The following is a 15,691-nucleotide window of genomic DNA, read 5'->3' as shown; positions in this document are numbered from 1 at the left end:
ATGAGCTCTTTTAGAATATAAAAGGAAACACTTTCCAATTCATTTTATCAAGCCATTACATAATATCAAAACAAGACAAAGCATTACAAGAAAAGAAAAATTAGGCCAGTGCCAGTGGCTCATGCCTGTAATCCCAGCACTTTGGGAGGCCAAGGCAGGTGGATCACGAGGTCAGGAGATTGAAATCATCCTGGCTAACATGGTGACACCCCATCTCTACTAAAAAATACAAAAAATTAGCCAGGTGTGGTGGTGGGCGCCTGCAATCCCAGCTACTCGGAGGGCTGAGGCAGGAGAATGGTATGCACCCAGGAGGCAGAGCTTGCAGTCAGCCAAGATCACGCCACTGCACTCCAGCCTGGGTGACAGAGTGAGATTCCATCTCAAAAAAAAAAAAAGAAAAAAAGAAAAATTAGAGAACTAGAAACATAGACATCAAATTTCTCAACAAAATATTGATAAACAAACTTGAGCAACAGATTTAAAAAGACAATATGGCACGACCAAATGGGTCCCATCCTTTAAATGGAATGTTGGTTCTACACTGAACAGTCAATTTATGTAATCCTTCCTATCAATCACTTTTAAAAAAATCAATATTATCTTCTCAATAGAAGAAAACAACAGTGGCAAAATTTAACATCATTTATGATGACAACTCTCAGCAAATTAGAAATCTAAGGGAAATGACTTAGCCCAATAAAGGGCATCTGGAAAATTTCCATAGCTAACTTCATACTTAATGGTGAAAGACTTTTCCCCTAAACTTGGAAGCCAGGCAAAGATGTCTGATTTCAGCACTTTTAGTCAACATTGCTGTGGAAGTCTTAGCCACCACAATAAAGCAAGAAAAAGAAATCAAAGGCATACGGGCTGTAAAGGAAAACAAAACTGTGTTTATTGACAGACATGACAATCTATGGTAGACAATCTCAAAGAAATTACTAAAAAGCTACCAGAATTAATATGTCTGCTTAGCAAGCTTGCAAGATACAAGCTGAAATATTACAAAATAAATTGTATTTAGTATTACTTAAAAATTGAAAATTTAAATTATAAAACACAATGCCATTTAAAATAACATATATTGCACAAAAAGGTGCAATAGTTGTAGGTTGAAAGATACAAAATATTCCTGACCTGAGAGGAAGTGACAAAGACAAAGATTGTGGTATATGAAACAATATACTATGTCCATGGATCAAAAAGTTACTGTTAAGATGTCAGTTCTCCCCAAATTGATCTACAAATCCATCATAACCCCAATGAAAATGTTTGCAAATTTTGGTAGGAATTGGCAAACATAGTCTAAAACTTACTTTTAAAGAAATATGACCTTTAATAGCAAAAACAATTTTGAAAAAGAAGAATAAAGTTGGGAGACATACCATCTGATTCCAAAGCATATTAGATAGCTACAGTAATCTAAATCATGTAATACTAACATAAAGAAAGGCATACAGAACAATGAAATGATTAATTTTTGGTTCCAAAGTTTCCATGGTAATTCAATGGAGAAAGGTTAGTGTTTTCAACAAATGGTACTAGTAAATCTCAACCTTCATATCATACACAAAAATCATCTCAAAAGATACTTCATATCTAAATATAAGAGCCACAACTATAAAACTTCTAGTACAAAAATATTTATGACTTAGTGTTAGGTAAATGTTTTCTAGGTAAGATATAAAAAAAATAAATCATAAAATAAATATTAGATAAGTTGGACTTCATTGTAACTAAAAACTGCTTTTCAAAATATGCTGTTAAAAAAATGAGAAGATAAGCCACAGCCTGAAAAAGAAATGTGTACAGCATATATCTGATAAAGGACATGTATCTAGATTATGTAAAGAACTTTTATATCTCAATAATATGACATACATACAATTTTTAAACGGACAAAAGATGAGCTAATTTTTCATCAGTGAAGTTATACAAATGTCAAACATACAAAAAGATGTTCAACACTATTCATTATTAGAGAAATGCAAATTAAAACTACAATTAGATACTGATTCACACGAGAATGGATTTAAAAAAAACTGACAGTACTAAGTGTTAGCAAGAACCTGGAACACTTGGAAATCAAAGATTATGTGAGGGTAGGGAAATGAAAAATGGCACACAAACTGGACAACAGTTTGGCAATTTCTTATAAAGTTAAATAAAAACTTACCATGTGATCTAGCAATCTCACTCAGGTATTTACTCAGGATAAGTAAAAGCATTGTGTGGGGAGGGGATTGACTGCAAGTGAACATGAAAAAATATTTCTGGATCGGGGAATGGTTTGTATCATGATTGTGACGGTGGTAACTTGTCTATACACAGTTGTCAAAATACATCTAACTGTACATTTGAAATTAGTGGATTTTATTGTATATACACCATGCCCTGACAGATGTGATTCCAAAGAAGCTTCAAATTCAGAATATCTGATGAATGGTGGCCAGAGGTTGGAGGTAGGGGAAGAGACTGACTACAAGGAATTCGAGAAAATTTTTTGAGTTGGTGAAAATGGTCTCATAACTTGATTGTAGGATTCTTTATTTATTTATTTATTAAAACTAACCAAACTGGACATTTTTAAAAGCTGAACTTTAAACCTGACTTTTAAAAATTAATGAACAAGCAAACAAATAATTCTAGAAGACAACAGAGCAATATACTAAGGTGCCTGCAGAAAAACGCTTGTGACCCCAGAGTTGTATAGGCAGCCATTTCACCAAAAGACAGTGGAAAGATGTTCTCAGAAGCACAAGGACTCAGAAAATACCCATCCAAGTACTTTTCCTAAATGAAGTATACCTGGGATCCTATGATTGAATAAAGGAATATAAGTCAAAAGAAAGAACACCAGAAACACTGATTAGATCATTGTTGGTCTACATGATAGGATAAATGTGGTAACAAACAGGGCCACTACAAGCACATAAATTACCTTTGTATATTAGATAGAGAAACCTTCCTCCCAGGCCCTTCCCCTTTTTTCTGAAAGAAAATATCTATATGGAAGGAATAGAAGGAGCAAGATAAAGAATTACTCCATTGATTACTGTGCAATGTTGAAAGAGAAAAATGTTGAATTCGTTCTTTCACAAAGGGAAATAAACAATTATCTTTCTGCCACTGACACTGATCAGTTTAGTAAGTTTTAAGTTAATCTTTTAAAAAAGTGAGTTAAGAAATGTCATGTGATTTAGATTAAAAACACTTTGGAACATCTATTATTTTTATTTACTCCTTTACATTTAATTTTTGTTTTATAAGGAGTACCTGTGGTTTAAACTATTAAACCATAAGCCCAGAAATATGTATAATATTAATTTATTTGTTACTGATTGAAGATGCCCCTGAGGACATTATGTATGCTATTAGTTTTAGACTTAATAGCCACTCCACAACTCTACAACATTAAAAACAAACAGTAGTGGTCCCTGCCTACACAAACCCCTGCCCTAATTCCTGCTTCCTGAAGGCAATGGTTCTGCTGTTTCTTCTCCATATTTACCTCCATATTTTCAAATAAAATACTTGTTGTTCTATTTCTTGATTTGTTTTTTTCAATTTAGATGTTATTTGCTGACTCTCTAATATGGAAGACAGGATTTGGAGCTCCTCCATCACACTTCACCTCCCCCATTAGTGATATAACATGATGATTACTCAGATTACTATATAAATATGGTTCACAGCTGAGCCAGGTACCTACAAATAGATACGTTTCTTGCCTGACACAACTTTGTGTCTTCCTGAAGTTAGTGTTTATCTTGTTTTCTCATCATCTTAGGCTTCCCTTGCAGCCAGGCTAGGTTTGCATTTTCCCCTTCTGGGTAAGTCTATAGTCTGCCTGTTTTCTAGACTCTAACATTTTGTGGCTGTCATATCCTCTTCTGTCCTCTTGTCCATATAGCTTTAAGCAGTTGTATCCCTTTATTGTCTTTTGAGCAGTATTTCAGGAAGTGAAGGCAGACACATGGGTTCCATCCACCACCATGTTTAGCAGCAGCCCCTCCCAATGCCACTAACCGATCTTGGCAGAGAGACTTCTGCAGAGGGGAGGCTAGGCCAGGAGGTGGGGGGCCTTTCATATTAGGGCAAACTAGGCATCCTGACCTGTCTTCTAACACTACTGAGCAGGCATCCTGACCTGTCTTCTAACACTACCGAGGCCTCGCTCAGCCACACAGTCACTCCCTGATTTGCACAGATCCTATTTCTCTTGTAATATTGGAGAAAACATTTATTTGTTTAAAAAAATAAGTTAATTCAATCAATCGAGGAGAAGGATGAGGGCCCATGGTCCTCACACCTACCTTCACTGCACTGAAGCAGACCGCGTGGAGCAGGGCGGCAGCCAAGATGCTCCGGGCCACGCTGTAAACAGCCGAAGTTATCCCAGACACAGCTGGAACACAAACATCAACAGTTCTTTTCTAGACTGGCCATTCTTAAAATCAACAAACGTAAAACAGCGAAGAGATGGTTGCACATTCACATATAAGATGCTGCTGAAGGGGTAAAGAATACATCTATGGGATCCATCAAAAGGCACTGGGTGACTCATAGGTGCAAGAAAGAGACTACCATTTAACTAAAAATTCAAGAGGAAAGTATTCAGAAAGAATGCTTTATAATGTTCTTAAAAGACTACGTGAATGTGTCAGAATGAAGGTAGGGAGACCTCATGGCTTACAGTTGAAAGCTGCTTCTCAAGGAAAAGGTCCTGGATAGCAATTTCAATTGAATACATGGGTAGAAGAAGTAGGGAGGGAGAAGGCAGGAGAGAGGAGACGGGAAAGGGAACAAGCAAGTGTCCCCACGTAGTGCGTGTGTGTGTGTGTGTGTGTGTGTGTGTGTGTACGTGTATGTGTTATGGGGGTGGTAACAGTGATTGCATTATGCACATGATTTCATTTACTCTTTATAGCAACCCTATGAGGTCATCATGTTTATTTCCATTTAGAGAATAGATGAGTAGGCTGAAAAGTTAAGCAATTTATGTCATGTCGTGAGAGTATACCCACCTTGGCCTGAATCTAAAGTATGACATTTAAAAGGTCACAGTGATGGTTTAGGGACACAGGTCACCTGTCTCTGTAAGTACACACACTATATACAGCACAATGTCAACCCACAGGCTCACACTGATGCACTCCCAGACTTGAGCATGTATGTGCTCAAATACACACATACACACACACATACACTTTTATATCCACTCACACATGCTCACACACATTCACACACGGAGTGTTTTTTTAGGGAATAGTTTGAAGGGCCTCAAACCTATTCCAAATCATAGAGAATTCTACCCTTCCTTGTCTCTGTGCTTATGCTCAAATAAGCTAAGTGGACCTCTTCCAATTTGGCTACAGGAAATCTGGACAGACCTATCATCACCCAGACCGATCCAAACTGAAGTCATTTAAATGCGCCGGACAAAGAAAACCTAACTAGCCTCTCGTCTCCTGCCTAAGGCTATTTAGTCCTTATCTGAACTCTAGATTCCTTTACAGGAAGAATAGAATGTAAACGACTTACCAGAACCACCAAAAAACAGCATGTCAATTTGCTCCAAAAGATAAATGCAGAAAGTGTTGATTTGCGGGAAGAGTCCAAGGAGGGAAATAGCAGGGAAGCAATATAAAAATACTGAAAATGAACAAACAAAATTGACGATAAGCATGTGGGAACTGTGTTGCCAAAGCTCCTGCTGCAGTGCTGTCTCTCTCCCCTTCCAAACCATCCCACCCAGGAATACTGGAGGCAATCTTTTTTTTTGAAATGGAGTCGCCCTCTGTCACCCAAGCCGGAGTGCAGCGGCACGATCTTGGCTCACTGCAACCTCAACAGAGGCAATCTGAGACTCCTCTCACCCGGAGGAAACTGGAGACTGAGACGGAAATGTGCCTGTGGATGCAACAAGGAGCTGATCCTGAGAAAGAGGTACTGATGAAAAGAACGCACACAGCCCAGGACTGAGCAAAGACTTCAGGGGTGGTGAATGAAAGTACAATCATCTTCAGTTTGAAAGAGTAGACTTGGACATGGGGGAGATGAGGGTAAGAGAAAGGAAACTGGGAAAACTACAGGAACATAAAAAAACACAGGACAGGCCAGGCGTGGTGGCTCACATCAGTAATCCCAGCACTTTGGGAGGCCAAGATGGGAGGATCACCTGAGGTCAGGAGTTTGATACCAGCCTGGCCAACATGGCAAAACCCCATCTCTACTGAAACAAAAAATACAAAAATTAGCCAGGCGTGGTGGCACATGCCTGTAATCCCAGCTACTTGGGAGACTGAGACAGGAGAATCACTTGAACCCAGGAGGCTGAGGTTGCAGTGAGCCGAGATCACGCCACTGTCCTCCAGCCTGGGCGACAGAGCAAGACTCTGTCTCACAGACAAAAAAAATCACAGGACAGTAATTATGGAAATCTCTTCCTGCATGCGAGAGGGGAGCAAAAATTGGGGCCAAGGAGTGTCCTTACTTTACGCTTCTGTACCCTCAAGCACTTGAGTAACTCGGAGTCTGTTACATCCTAAATACCAATTGGAAACTCAGAGTTAAGTCAGAGCTCAAGGTTGTCAAATGGGAACTACCTGACTCAGCACTGGGTAATAATGTGACACAGATTCTAGGGTAGATGGATCACGTGGTAGACGAAGGTGCTCTTGGCTGAGGAGAGGGAGCTTATGCTACCTCCCATCAGAATGATGCAATTGCAGAATTGGAGAAAACATGTGTAGGTTATAATTCAATGTTTCAGAGAACTATTTTGTCAGAGGAGGAAAACTATAGCGGAGTTGCATTTTACAGCAACTTTCCTACCGTTGCCTCTTGCTTAATTCTACTGAAGCTGGGTTTCAGAGAAACACAGAAACTCCCATTAGCAGTGCCATAAGACATCTGTCTTCCTTTCTGTCCCTGATTATTGGGTTGTATGTCAATGAAATTAGGTACTGGTAAACCTTAATAAAACTAAGGAAATTTGATTTGAAATCCAATATGTCTAGACATTGGAACTATGCCCTAAAATATGTACAAACCACAGTGAACAATGGGAGGAGGATGGCAAATGAGGCTGTTTCAGCTATTTCTGAAAAATGGGAAATGTTAACTTCCCATAGCGGTGTTGTAAGGATGAGAGTATTTGCACAACCCATTCTCTGAATATTTGATTAAAATAGTGGGTTAATATTATTGTGTTATTTAAAATGGGCATAATAGCACCTTTGGCCATAAGATGGTAAATAATATTGCATGGACTTAGTTTTTGCTTCTCTCTTGTCCTTTTTCTGAAATAATCCTTGTTTTGGGTTGAATTCTGTTCCCACAAAAGATGTTGAAGGTCTCTTTTTAAAAATTGGTATACCTATGTAATGAATCTGCATGTTCTGCACATGTATTCCAGAACTTAAAGAATATATATATACACACACACACACACACACATACACACACACACACACACAAAAGTTGGTTAAAATTCACTATAGAACAAAGTACTGAGGAACTGTTCCAACTCTGTGAAAGAAAAATTTTATGTCATGAACATGACTATCTATGATAATAGGGGCTGTGGTTGGTGTTGGAGCCATGTTTTGATACAGGTGGTGATTTTGTTGTGATATTTTTTGTGGCAAGATTTCAACTATATTGTAAAAAAGTAGAGCACCTGAAAGCAGTTTATTTCTCAATCAACACAGACAAAAAGGCACAAATACTGATATGCTAGACATAACTATATAAGACATAATTTCTTTTTCAGTTTCTATAGATACAAGAAATAAATAGAAATTTAATTACAGAACATATAGTCATGAACACAGAAATTTTAATCCACAAAATTCCATAAAATTTCAAACGAACTGAGAAGAGCTTCTCTTTACTTTGGGGTCAAAACCCAGCAATGACAATTTTGTGCTATGCTATATCTGCCAATTCCAGATCGGGGCAGAGGGAAGGTCCAATGAGATTTATTATTTACCTTTCAAAATGCTGTATGCCTGTGTGACCAAAACTACTCTGAGAATGAAGAACTACAGGGAAAAGTCTAGGTATGGAATCACATGAAAGACAAAGCCAAATATTGGGAGCTATTTGGTAAATCAAGGATAAAGAGGCATTCTCTATAAGAAATACATTAGCCAATGCAACAAAACCCAAAGAAGTGAGAAGAATTAGAAGACAGTGAAAAATGGCATGAGGAAGATAAAATGGTAAGAAATACCAGAAAGTCATCCCTGGAGATGCTCTGGCTGTGGGTATAGAATTGGAACTTAATGAAACAATACAGGAAGAACAGCAGTCAACAGAGAGGCCCATGCACTAGATCCTCTCCAAAACATACTGGAGGAGGAAAGCTCTAGTCTTTAAAATAAATGTCGTGGAGGTGGAATGGGAGGAAGAGGGAGTCCATGTGTCTCATCTGTCAGGTTGCACTGAACGTGAAGGAAAAAGCAGCCAAATGCTTGTTATGTTACCAGGACTTTAGGAAAATGACACTTGAAATTGCTGAAATTATTTTGTTCTTTTTTTTTTTCCCAGAAGTGAAACATTAAAGTCTTTGTGGCTGTTCATAATTTTCCCTGTGAACAAACATTTTCTGTTAGCACACTACTGAGTGGGTCTATAATTTTCTCTCACTTCTTTCTAACTTTTTATTTTCCTTAATAATTATAGTCAAGGCAGAAACTTCTGGCACAGTTCCATTTCTTTTTAAGCAAAATTCATAAATAAAAATACAGTAGCTTAAGCTTATTTCTTTTATCAAATGTGAGTGATATAAATTACCGTATTTGCAGGTTTGAGGGGCAAGTAGGCAGAATTAAAATGGCACAGAGATAAAACTAAAGCCTCTGAAGTCAATGTGAATGTATATATTGTGTGTCTTCAATATGCTCTATCTGTGTATTAACGAATTGACCTCATACGGACTGAGGCCAAGAAATGAGCCTTTAAACAAGACATAGAAATGGGACGTCTGGGTGTTTAGGGAAAGGTGAGTACAATCCAGTAATTGGTTCTAAAACCTCCACTTATCTCCAAAATTACAATCTCCATTATTGAAGATGCATTATTGTTGTCAGGGATTTATAAACCAAAGGACCAAAAATACAACATAAAACTCTCAGGTCTGAGAAAAACAAAAATAAAAAACACAGAGCAGTGGCCATTTGATAAAGAACCCATCCAATGCTTGGACCCGGGCTACAACTGATGGACATTCCATCTTGCCTGAAGTTTTTCCAAGCCAGAGAACTCATTTCACTAAGAAACACTTAACTCTGCTGTGGGGCAGCTCTAACCCAAACCGTTTTACTGGCTTCTTTGTACCGACCTGTAATCCACCTTCTATCTGCCGGAACTAGTCGTTACGGCTACAAAAGAGAATCAAATCCCTCCCCTTCAACCTGGCAGCATTTTAAGGATCTGAAGCTATTGTGTGTACCTCTAGCACTCAAGTGTTTCTTCCCTGGGTTGGACATTCCCAGTTCCATTACCCAGTTTCCAGACCCCATATAGGCCATGTGGCTACACACTGCTCCAGGCACACTCTAGTTTCGTTACTGCTCCTTTTGAAATATGGTACTAAGAATCAGAGACCTTTTGGCTTTCTCACCCATAGGATAATTTCAAAGCCAGTCTCACACAGAGGCTTTTGCTGAAGTTTCCCAAATGGAAAGTAATATAAATTCCAGCCAGAGGTCACCAGTCTCTGACTGAGCACAGGAAATGACTGCGGACGAATAACTTTCACCTTATTCCTGGGAATAAAAATAAAGAACATTTTTTCTTATAATGAAAGGAAAAGTGCACAGAGTAATGTTCTGAACATATATGAGGGATCATAAAAGAAAAAGAAATCACGTAGGAATATTATTCTGTGCTTCTACCTCCTTAATTCACCTGAATTTCTCCTCCTTCAATCATCTGATGTTTCCTTCTTCTTTTGAGATGCTTCTCTCCTTGAATTATACATGACAAGGAGTTTCTCCATCCTTCCCACCTGCCCCATGTCCACCTGACTTCTCTCATACCACTGGCTCAGGCATTTGATCTCTTCTGCACAAGGAGGCAGAAGGAGCTGCTGATACTGGACTGGTCTTGCTCCTTGTCTGTCCCTTTCCTCTGCCACCTCCTCCCGCTCTGACAGGGTGATGGTTTAATTGCAGAAACCAGGGGTGGCAGTGGGTAACCGAAACATCACCAATAAGAGACTGCTCTAGGAAATACTCCAAGCTCCCTAGCACCTGCCAGAGGAGGACCACTTGCACCCAACACAGCACGAGAAGCACAATAAATCCATGGGAAACGATGTCACATGGACTTAATTCTTCCTTCTGACTTGTCCTTTTTCTTAAATGCTCCTTGTTATGGGCTGAATTATGTTCCCATAAAAGGTGTGGAAGTTCTAACTCCCAGTAACTCTAAATGTGACCTTGTTTGGAAATAGGGTCTTTGCAGATTATTGAGTTACGCTGAGGCCCTTATGGTCCACCTGGGCCCTAATTCAATATGACTGGTGTCCTTATGAAAAGGAAAAATTTGGACATAGAGGCACACACGCATACAGGGGAGACCATGTGAACACACAGGAGAAGAATGCCATCTACAAGCCAAGGAGAGAGGCCCGGAACAGGTCCTTCTTTAGCGCTTTCAGAGGGAGCATGGCCTGGACAACACCTTGAGTTTGGACTTCTGGCTTCCAGAACTGCCAGACAATTAACTTCTGTTGTTCTAAGCCACCCAGTGGGGAGTACTTTGTTACAGCGGCTCTAGGAAGCATTACACTTCTAGATCTGTACACTTCTTTTTCCTCCTAATAACCTTTTGTTTTCTCCTAATGTTTTTCTTCTCTCCTTGCTAGTTCCTCCACATAGCAGTGGCAGCAGCTTTAGACTGCTTACATCCCTTGCTAGTGGAGGGAGTAGAGAGAATAAGTTCCACAAAGAAATGACTTTAAGTTGCCCTTGTGTTCCCTCATAAAGTCAGAAAAATAGTGTAAGCCTCTATCTCTTCCCTTTCTCTCCCATTTGTTCTAAATTTGTTTTGCAACCTTTTCCTGCTTAGTGCAAATTTGTATGTTTAACACGTTCATTCCATAGGGATTGCTATTGTTCTATTTTTCTATTTATCTTTACCCCGGAAGTTATTTAATCAGCTTGCTGGATTTTTTATCGCCGTTTTTACTTGTCACTGTTGACAAGCAAACAAAAATATGTATTAGGGAGAAGCTTTAACGAGGGAAAGGGAATTCCAGTGAAAAAGATAAGAATGTTCCCTCTCCAATCCCTAATGAAATTGATTTAAAAACTAAAATAAAATAAGAATACGCATACCTAGTAGGATATTCTAGAACAAGGGTTACTGCTAAAAGTAAAATCTTAGACTTTTACCAATTATTTAAGACGTTAAGGTCTTACTTTTTGAGCTTTAATAACATCTCACATTCCAATGCCATTGTAAGTTTACCACACCAAGACAACTACACTTATTCCAAAGTTGACTTTTTTACAGTAGTAAATAAAAATTTTAAAAACCAGGAATGAGGGAGAGGCCAATGTACATAAAAGCAATTTGTAAATGGAAGACACATCATGCTCTTCATGCCCCCAAACTTCTTTCTACAGATTATTGGCAAAGGCACTTATTAAGTCCCTACTTATTCTAAGTGCTGAGTTAAACGGTCCAAATGGACTGTAGCCTTCTCTGACTTATGAATGGGAAGTATTCCGAAAGTTACTATACATTAATCTCCTTAGTACATAAAGCAGACTTTCGGCCAGGCATGGTGGCTCACGCCTGTAATCCCAGCACTTTGAGAGGCCGAGGCGGGTGGATCACCTGGGGTCAGGAGTTTGAAACTAGCCTGGCCAACATGGCAAAACCCCATCTCTACTAAAAATACAAAAATTAGCTAGGTATGATGGTACGCGCCTGTAATCCCAGCTACTTGGGAGGCTGAGGCAGGAGAATCGCTTGAACCCAGGAGGCAGAGGTTGCAGTGAGCCTAGATCGGGCCACTGAACTCTACTGGGCAATAGAGATAGACCCCGTCTCAAAAAATCAGAAACAAAACAAAACAAAAACACAGACTTTTATATTCATTAGTTCATCCTTTCAACAGATGTTTATTTAGTGCCTCTAAATGCCAGACACTGCTAAGGATTCAGTGGTAAGAAAGTAGGCAGGGTCTCTGCCTTGCCTTTTCTGAGCAAATAAGCTAGTGAGAGAGACAGGCATTATTTCAGTATTAACAATGCGAGTAGATTGCTAGAAAATGGACTAAGGACTATGAAAGTGTGGGTAGTGAGAGGACAGACAATGGGGTCAAACTTACAGAAATAAGGTGTTATAAGCCAGCATAATGAAGGGCGGGGAAGGCTGCAAAACAGCTTCTGAGTGGAAGGAACACAATGTGTGAGACGGAGATGAGAAGGGACCACACAATGTGTGATAAGGCGGTGAGAAGGGGTCACAGTAGTTACGTCTCCAGCTCAAACCACAGATTCCTGTGACCTGTAAGAGGTGGCACTCTATCAACACTAATCCACATTCAAGATCCCAGGAAAAGATGGCTGGGGGTGCCCAAGATGGAGTGTGGAGTGCAGAAAGAGAAAAGGCAGCATTTTGACATAGACAACTGTTTCCTGGACATCTTCCAAAATTATTTTATGCTTTCTCCTTCTCTAATCTCCGGGTCCTCGTATGCCCTTGAGCTGTGGACTCCAACACTGCTGTTTGCAAAAAGAAGATGGCAGGAAAGGATGGCCCTGCAAAGTGTGCGATCATGAGTGAGCATCTCTGTCTACTCAAACTGTGATTTCTTCATTGCAGCCGACTTAGTGAGGAATATGGGCGCGCTAAGTTATAAAATAATAAGAATGACAGAAAGCCTTTCTTGTGTATGTGTTTGCTCCAACCAATAGGACTGAAAAAAAAGTAAAGTAAAAAAATCAGGAAGGATAGAAGTAAATATTCTTGGGCAGGAGGGCACTGACCGGGAGATCAAATTATGGATCTGTTATTTTTTTCCCAACATGTTTCTGTTTCCTAATTGAACTCAGAGGTTCTCTGAAGCGCGGTGCATAACCCTTTGGCATTAAGAAGCTACTCTGGCCGGGCACGATGGCTCACGTCTGTAATCCCAGCACTTTGGGAGGCTGAGGTGGGCAGATCACTTGAGGTTAGGAGTTCAAGACCAGCCTGGCCAACATGGGGAAACCCCATCTCTACTAAAAATACAAAAATTAGCCAGGTGTGGTGGCACATGCCTGTAATTCCAACTACTTGGGAGGCTGAGGCTGGAGAATTGCTTGAATCCAGGAGGTGGAGGTTGCTGTAAGCCAAGACTGTGTCACTGTACTCCAGCTTGGGAGACAGAGTGAGACTCTGCCTCAAAAAAAAAAAAAAGAAAAAAAAAGAAGAAGCTAGTCTGCTTCTCACATGATGTAATAGAAAAAGATGTGTTGAGGATGCATAGAAAGGTGGGCTTGTGGTGGGTTGGGCATGGGGGGAGTAAAGAATGAAGAGTTCAGTACCAATGCAGCAGGAAGAGGAACAGGAAGCCAAAGGGTGGAGTGCCTACCAGGGTTTTCACCTACAAGGAGCACAAACAAAGCTTACACCATACCTGGGCACTCTCCCTAGTTCCACTAGAGAGATTCGGGAGGGCTGTCACGGAGGTTGGGAAAGGATGATGTGGGACCAGAGGCTTTGACAGTCTCTTGAGTAAGATTTCTAGCTGGCAAGCGAGAGATCCGGCTAGTGATGTTGGTAGAAGCTACCCTTTACTAACTCAGCTGGTCAATGTGATCACAGACAATAACAAATTGGCAGGTGTGCAAACCCCTGGATGTCTCTGCAAGAATTCTCAGAGCATATGCAGTTGGGTCAATACCAGAGCAACCACTTTGCATAACAGGAACAACAACAGCTGATGCTTGGTGCCCAGCACTGCTCTCTATGTCAAAGTATACCAACTCATTTAAAACTTTCAGCAATTTCTGAGGTGGCCAATATTTTTGCCTTTATATCACAGTTAAGTTTTGCTCAAAGTCATATACCTAGTAAAGTGGCAAAGCTGGAATTCAAACAGTCAGCAGTTTGGCTCCAGAGTCAGGACTCAAAACCATATAGTATGCAGGTGACTCGTTTGAACAGAGCATTTTATATCAAATATTGCCTAAACCTTAAGTCAAGCAAAGGGACTGGTGGAAGACTGGGTGATCTAAGTATCCAGGTCTCCGCCTGGACAGAGAACCATGCCCATTCATGCTGCTACCCCGATGGCAAAACCATCTCCAGCAGGCACCATAAGAACTATTCTGCAGATGGGCATTTTTTTTTTATTTGTTTGTTTATTTTCGAGAAACAGTTTCACTCGTTGCCCAGGCTGGAGTGCAATGGCATGATCTCGGCTCACTGCAACCTCTGCCTCCCAGGTTCAAGCGATTCTCCTGCCTCAGCCTCCTGAGTAGCTGTGATTACCAGCATGTGCCACCATGTCCTGCTAATTTTTTTGTATCTTTTTAGTAGAGACGGGGTTTCACCATGTTGGCCAGGCTGGTCTTGAAATCCTGACCTCAGGTGATCCACCTGCCTCAGCCTCCCAAAGTGCTGGGATTATAGGCGTGAGCCACCGTGCCCAGCCCAGACGGGCATTATTACAATGGGCATTATTATAATGGACATGATAGTGCTGCAACTTCTTGGTCATAAATATCAAAATCCTTTAAAAATAATTCCACAGTTGGATGCCTTGAGGCTTGGGCTCCCAGACAGTCTTCTATAGATACGTGAGCCAAGAAGAAAATACACATCTCTTCACCCAATAATCAAGTAAGGAAGCTTAGAACTTCAGAAGACAAGGGGGAGACATACCCCCACCCACCATATTCTTCCCCACAAGCCCGTAATTAACTCACCTATTAGGTAGTCCCTAGCTGATTGGAGAAACACTGGAGAGAAAAGCTTCAGGCCATACACAATGTAACTGGGAGGGTGCCTGGCTTTGGCCCCTGTATCAAGAAGTAAAATAAGGCCACACAGCACACAAAAATAGATTGGTCTGCTATACGTTATGATTTGGTTGTGTCCCTAGAAAACAAACACAATTTCTGAATGGTACCTTTAATTTTGATTAAATGACAAAAGCCTCATAGTTAGTAATTTACACTCTATCTTATAACTTATACCATATAACAGATTTTCCCCCAACCACCACAATTCATACACACACACACACACACGGAAAAAAAAAAAAACAGGAAAAAAAGAAAAGAAAAAAGTCTGATTCTTATTCTGTCAAACCAGAATAAGACTATCAAAAAAAAGTTATGCCTATCAATCTCAACAAGATTTACCTGAAAATTTAATTACCATCCTGAGAGAAAATCTAGATCTAATTCAGTGCTTTCCCCAACAGTGAAACTTCCATTCATCTTGTTCATTTCAAGTGCAAAACTAATTTAAACCACTGTTTGCTGTACACTTGGGTGCCACTATTAATAAGAAATAGAATTATAATTTGTGGGCTTTAATTTCCTAGTATCTTAGAAAGCAAGACCATATGGGTACAAAGTTATACCCGCAGAGATTACATAAAATGTCTCAGTGTAGCACAGTGGAGTCATTCAGCTTTAAAAATGTCTTATTCATACTATGTACAAAGCAT

General features: G+C 39.9%; 1 protein-coding gene across 2 annotated transcripts in view; it reads right to left on the bottom strand.

The window, feature by feature from the left end:
* PCNX2 (pecanex 2) overlaps positions 1–15,691 on the bottom strand; it is a 314,758-nt gene that overhangs the window by 210,533 nt on the left and 88,534 nt on the right. For both annotated transcript variants that reach the window (XM_033199654.1, XM_033199655.1), the window contains exons 13-15: positions 14,943–15,114; positions 5,548–5,658; positions 4,320–4,411 (exon numbers count right to left, since the gene is read on the bottom strand). In XM_033199654.1, coding sequence (XP_033055545.1) covers positions 4,320–4,411; positions 5,548–5,658; positions 14,943–15,114 — 375 coding nt within the window. The remainder of the gene's footprint in view (positions 1–4,319; positions 4,412–5,547; positions 5,659–14,942; positions 15,115–15,691) is intronic.

This window comes from Trachypithecus francoisi, unplaced genomic scaffold (assembly GCF_009764315.1).
Source record: "Trachypithecus francoisi isolate TF-2019V2 unplaced genomic scaffold, Tfra_2.0 Lachesis_group5, whole genome shotgun sequence".
In the NCBI taxonomy this organism is placed as follows: domain Eukaryota; kingdom Metazoa; phylum Chordata; class Mammalia; order Primates; family Cercopithecidae; genus Trachypithecus; species Trachypithecus francoisi.
The sequence above is the reverse complement of the archived record's forward strand: the minus strand, read 5'-3'. Positions and strand labels throughout refer to the sequence as shown.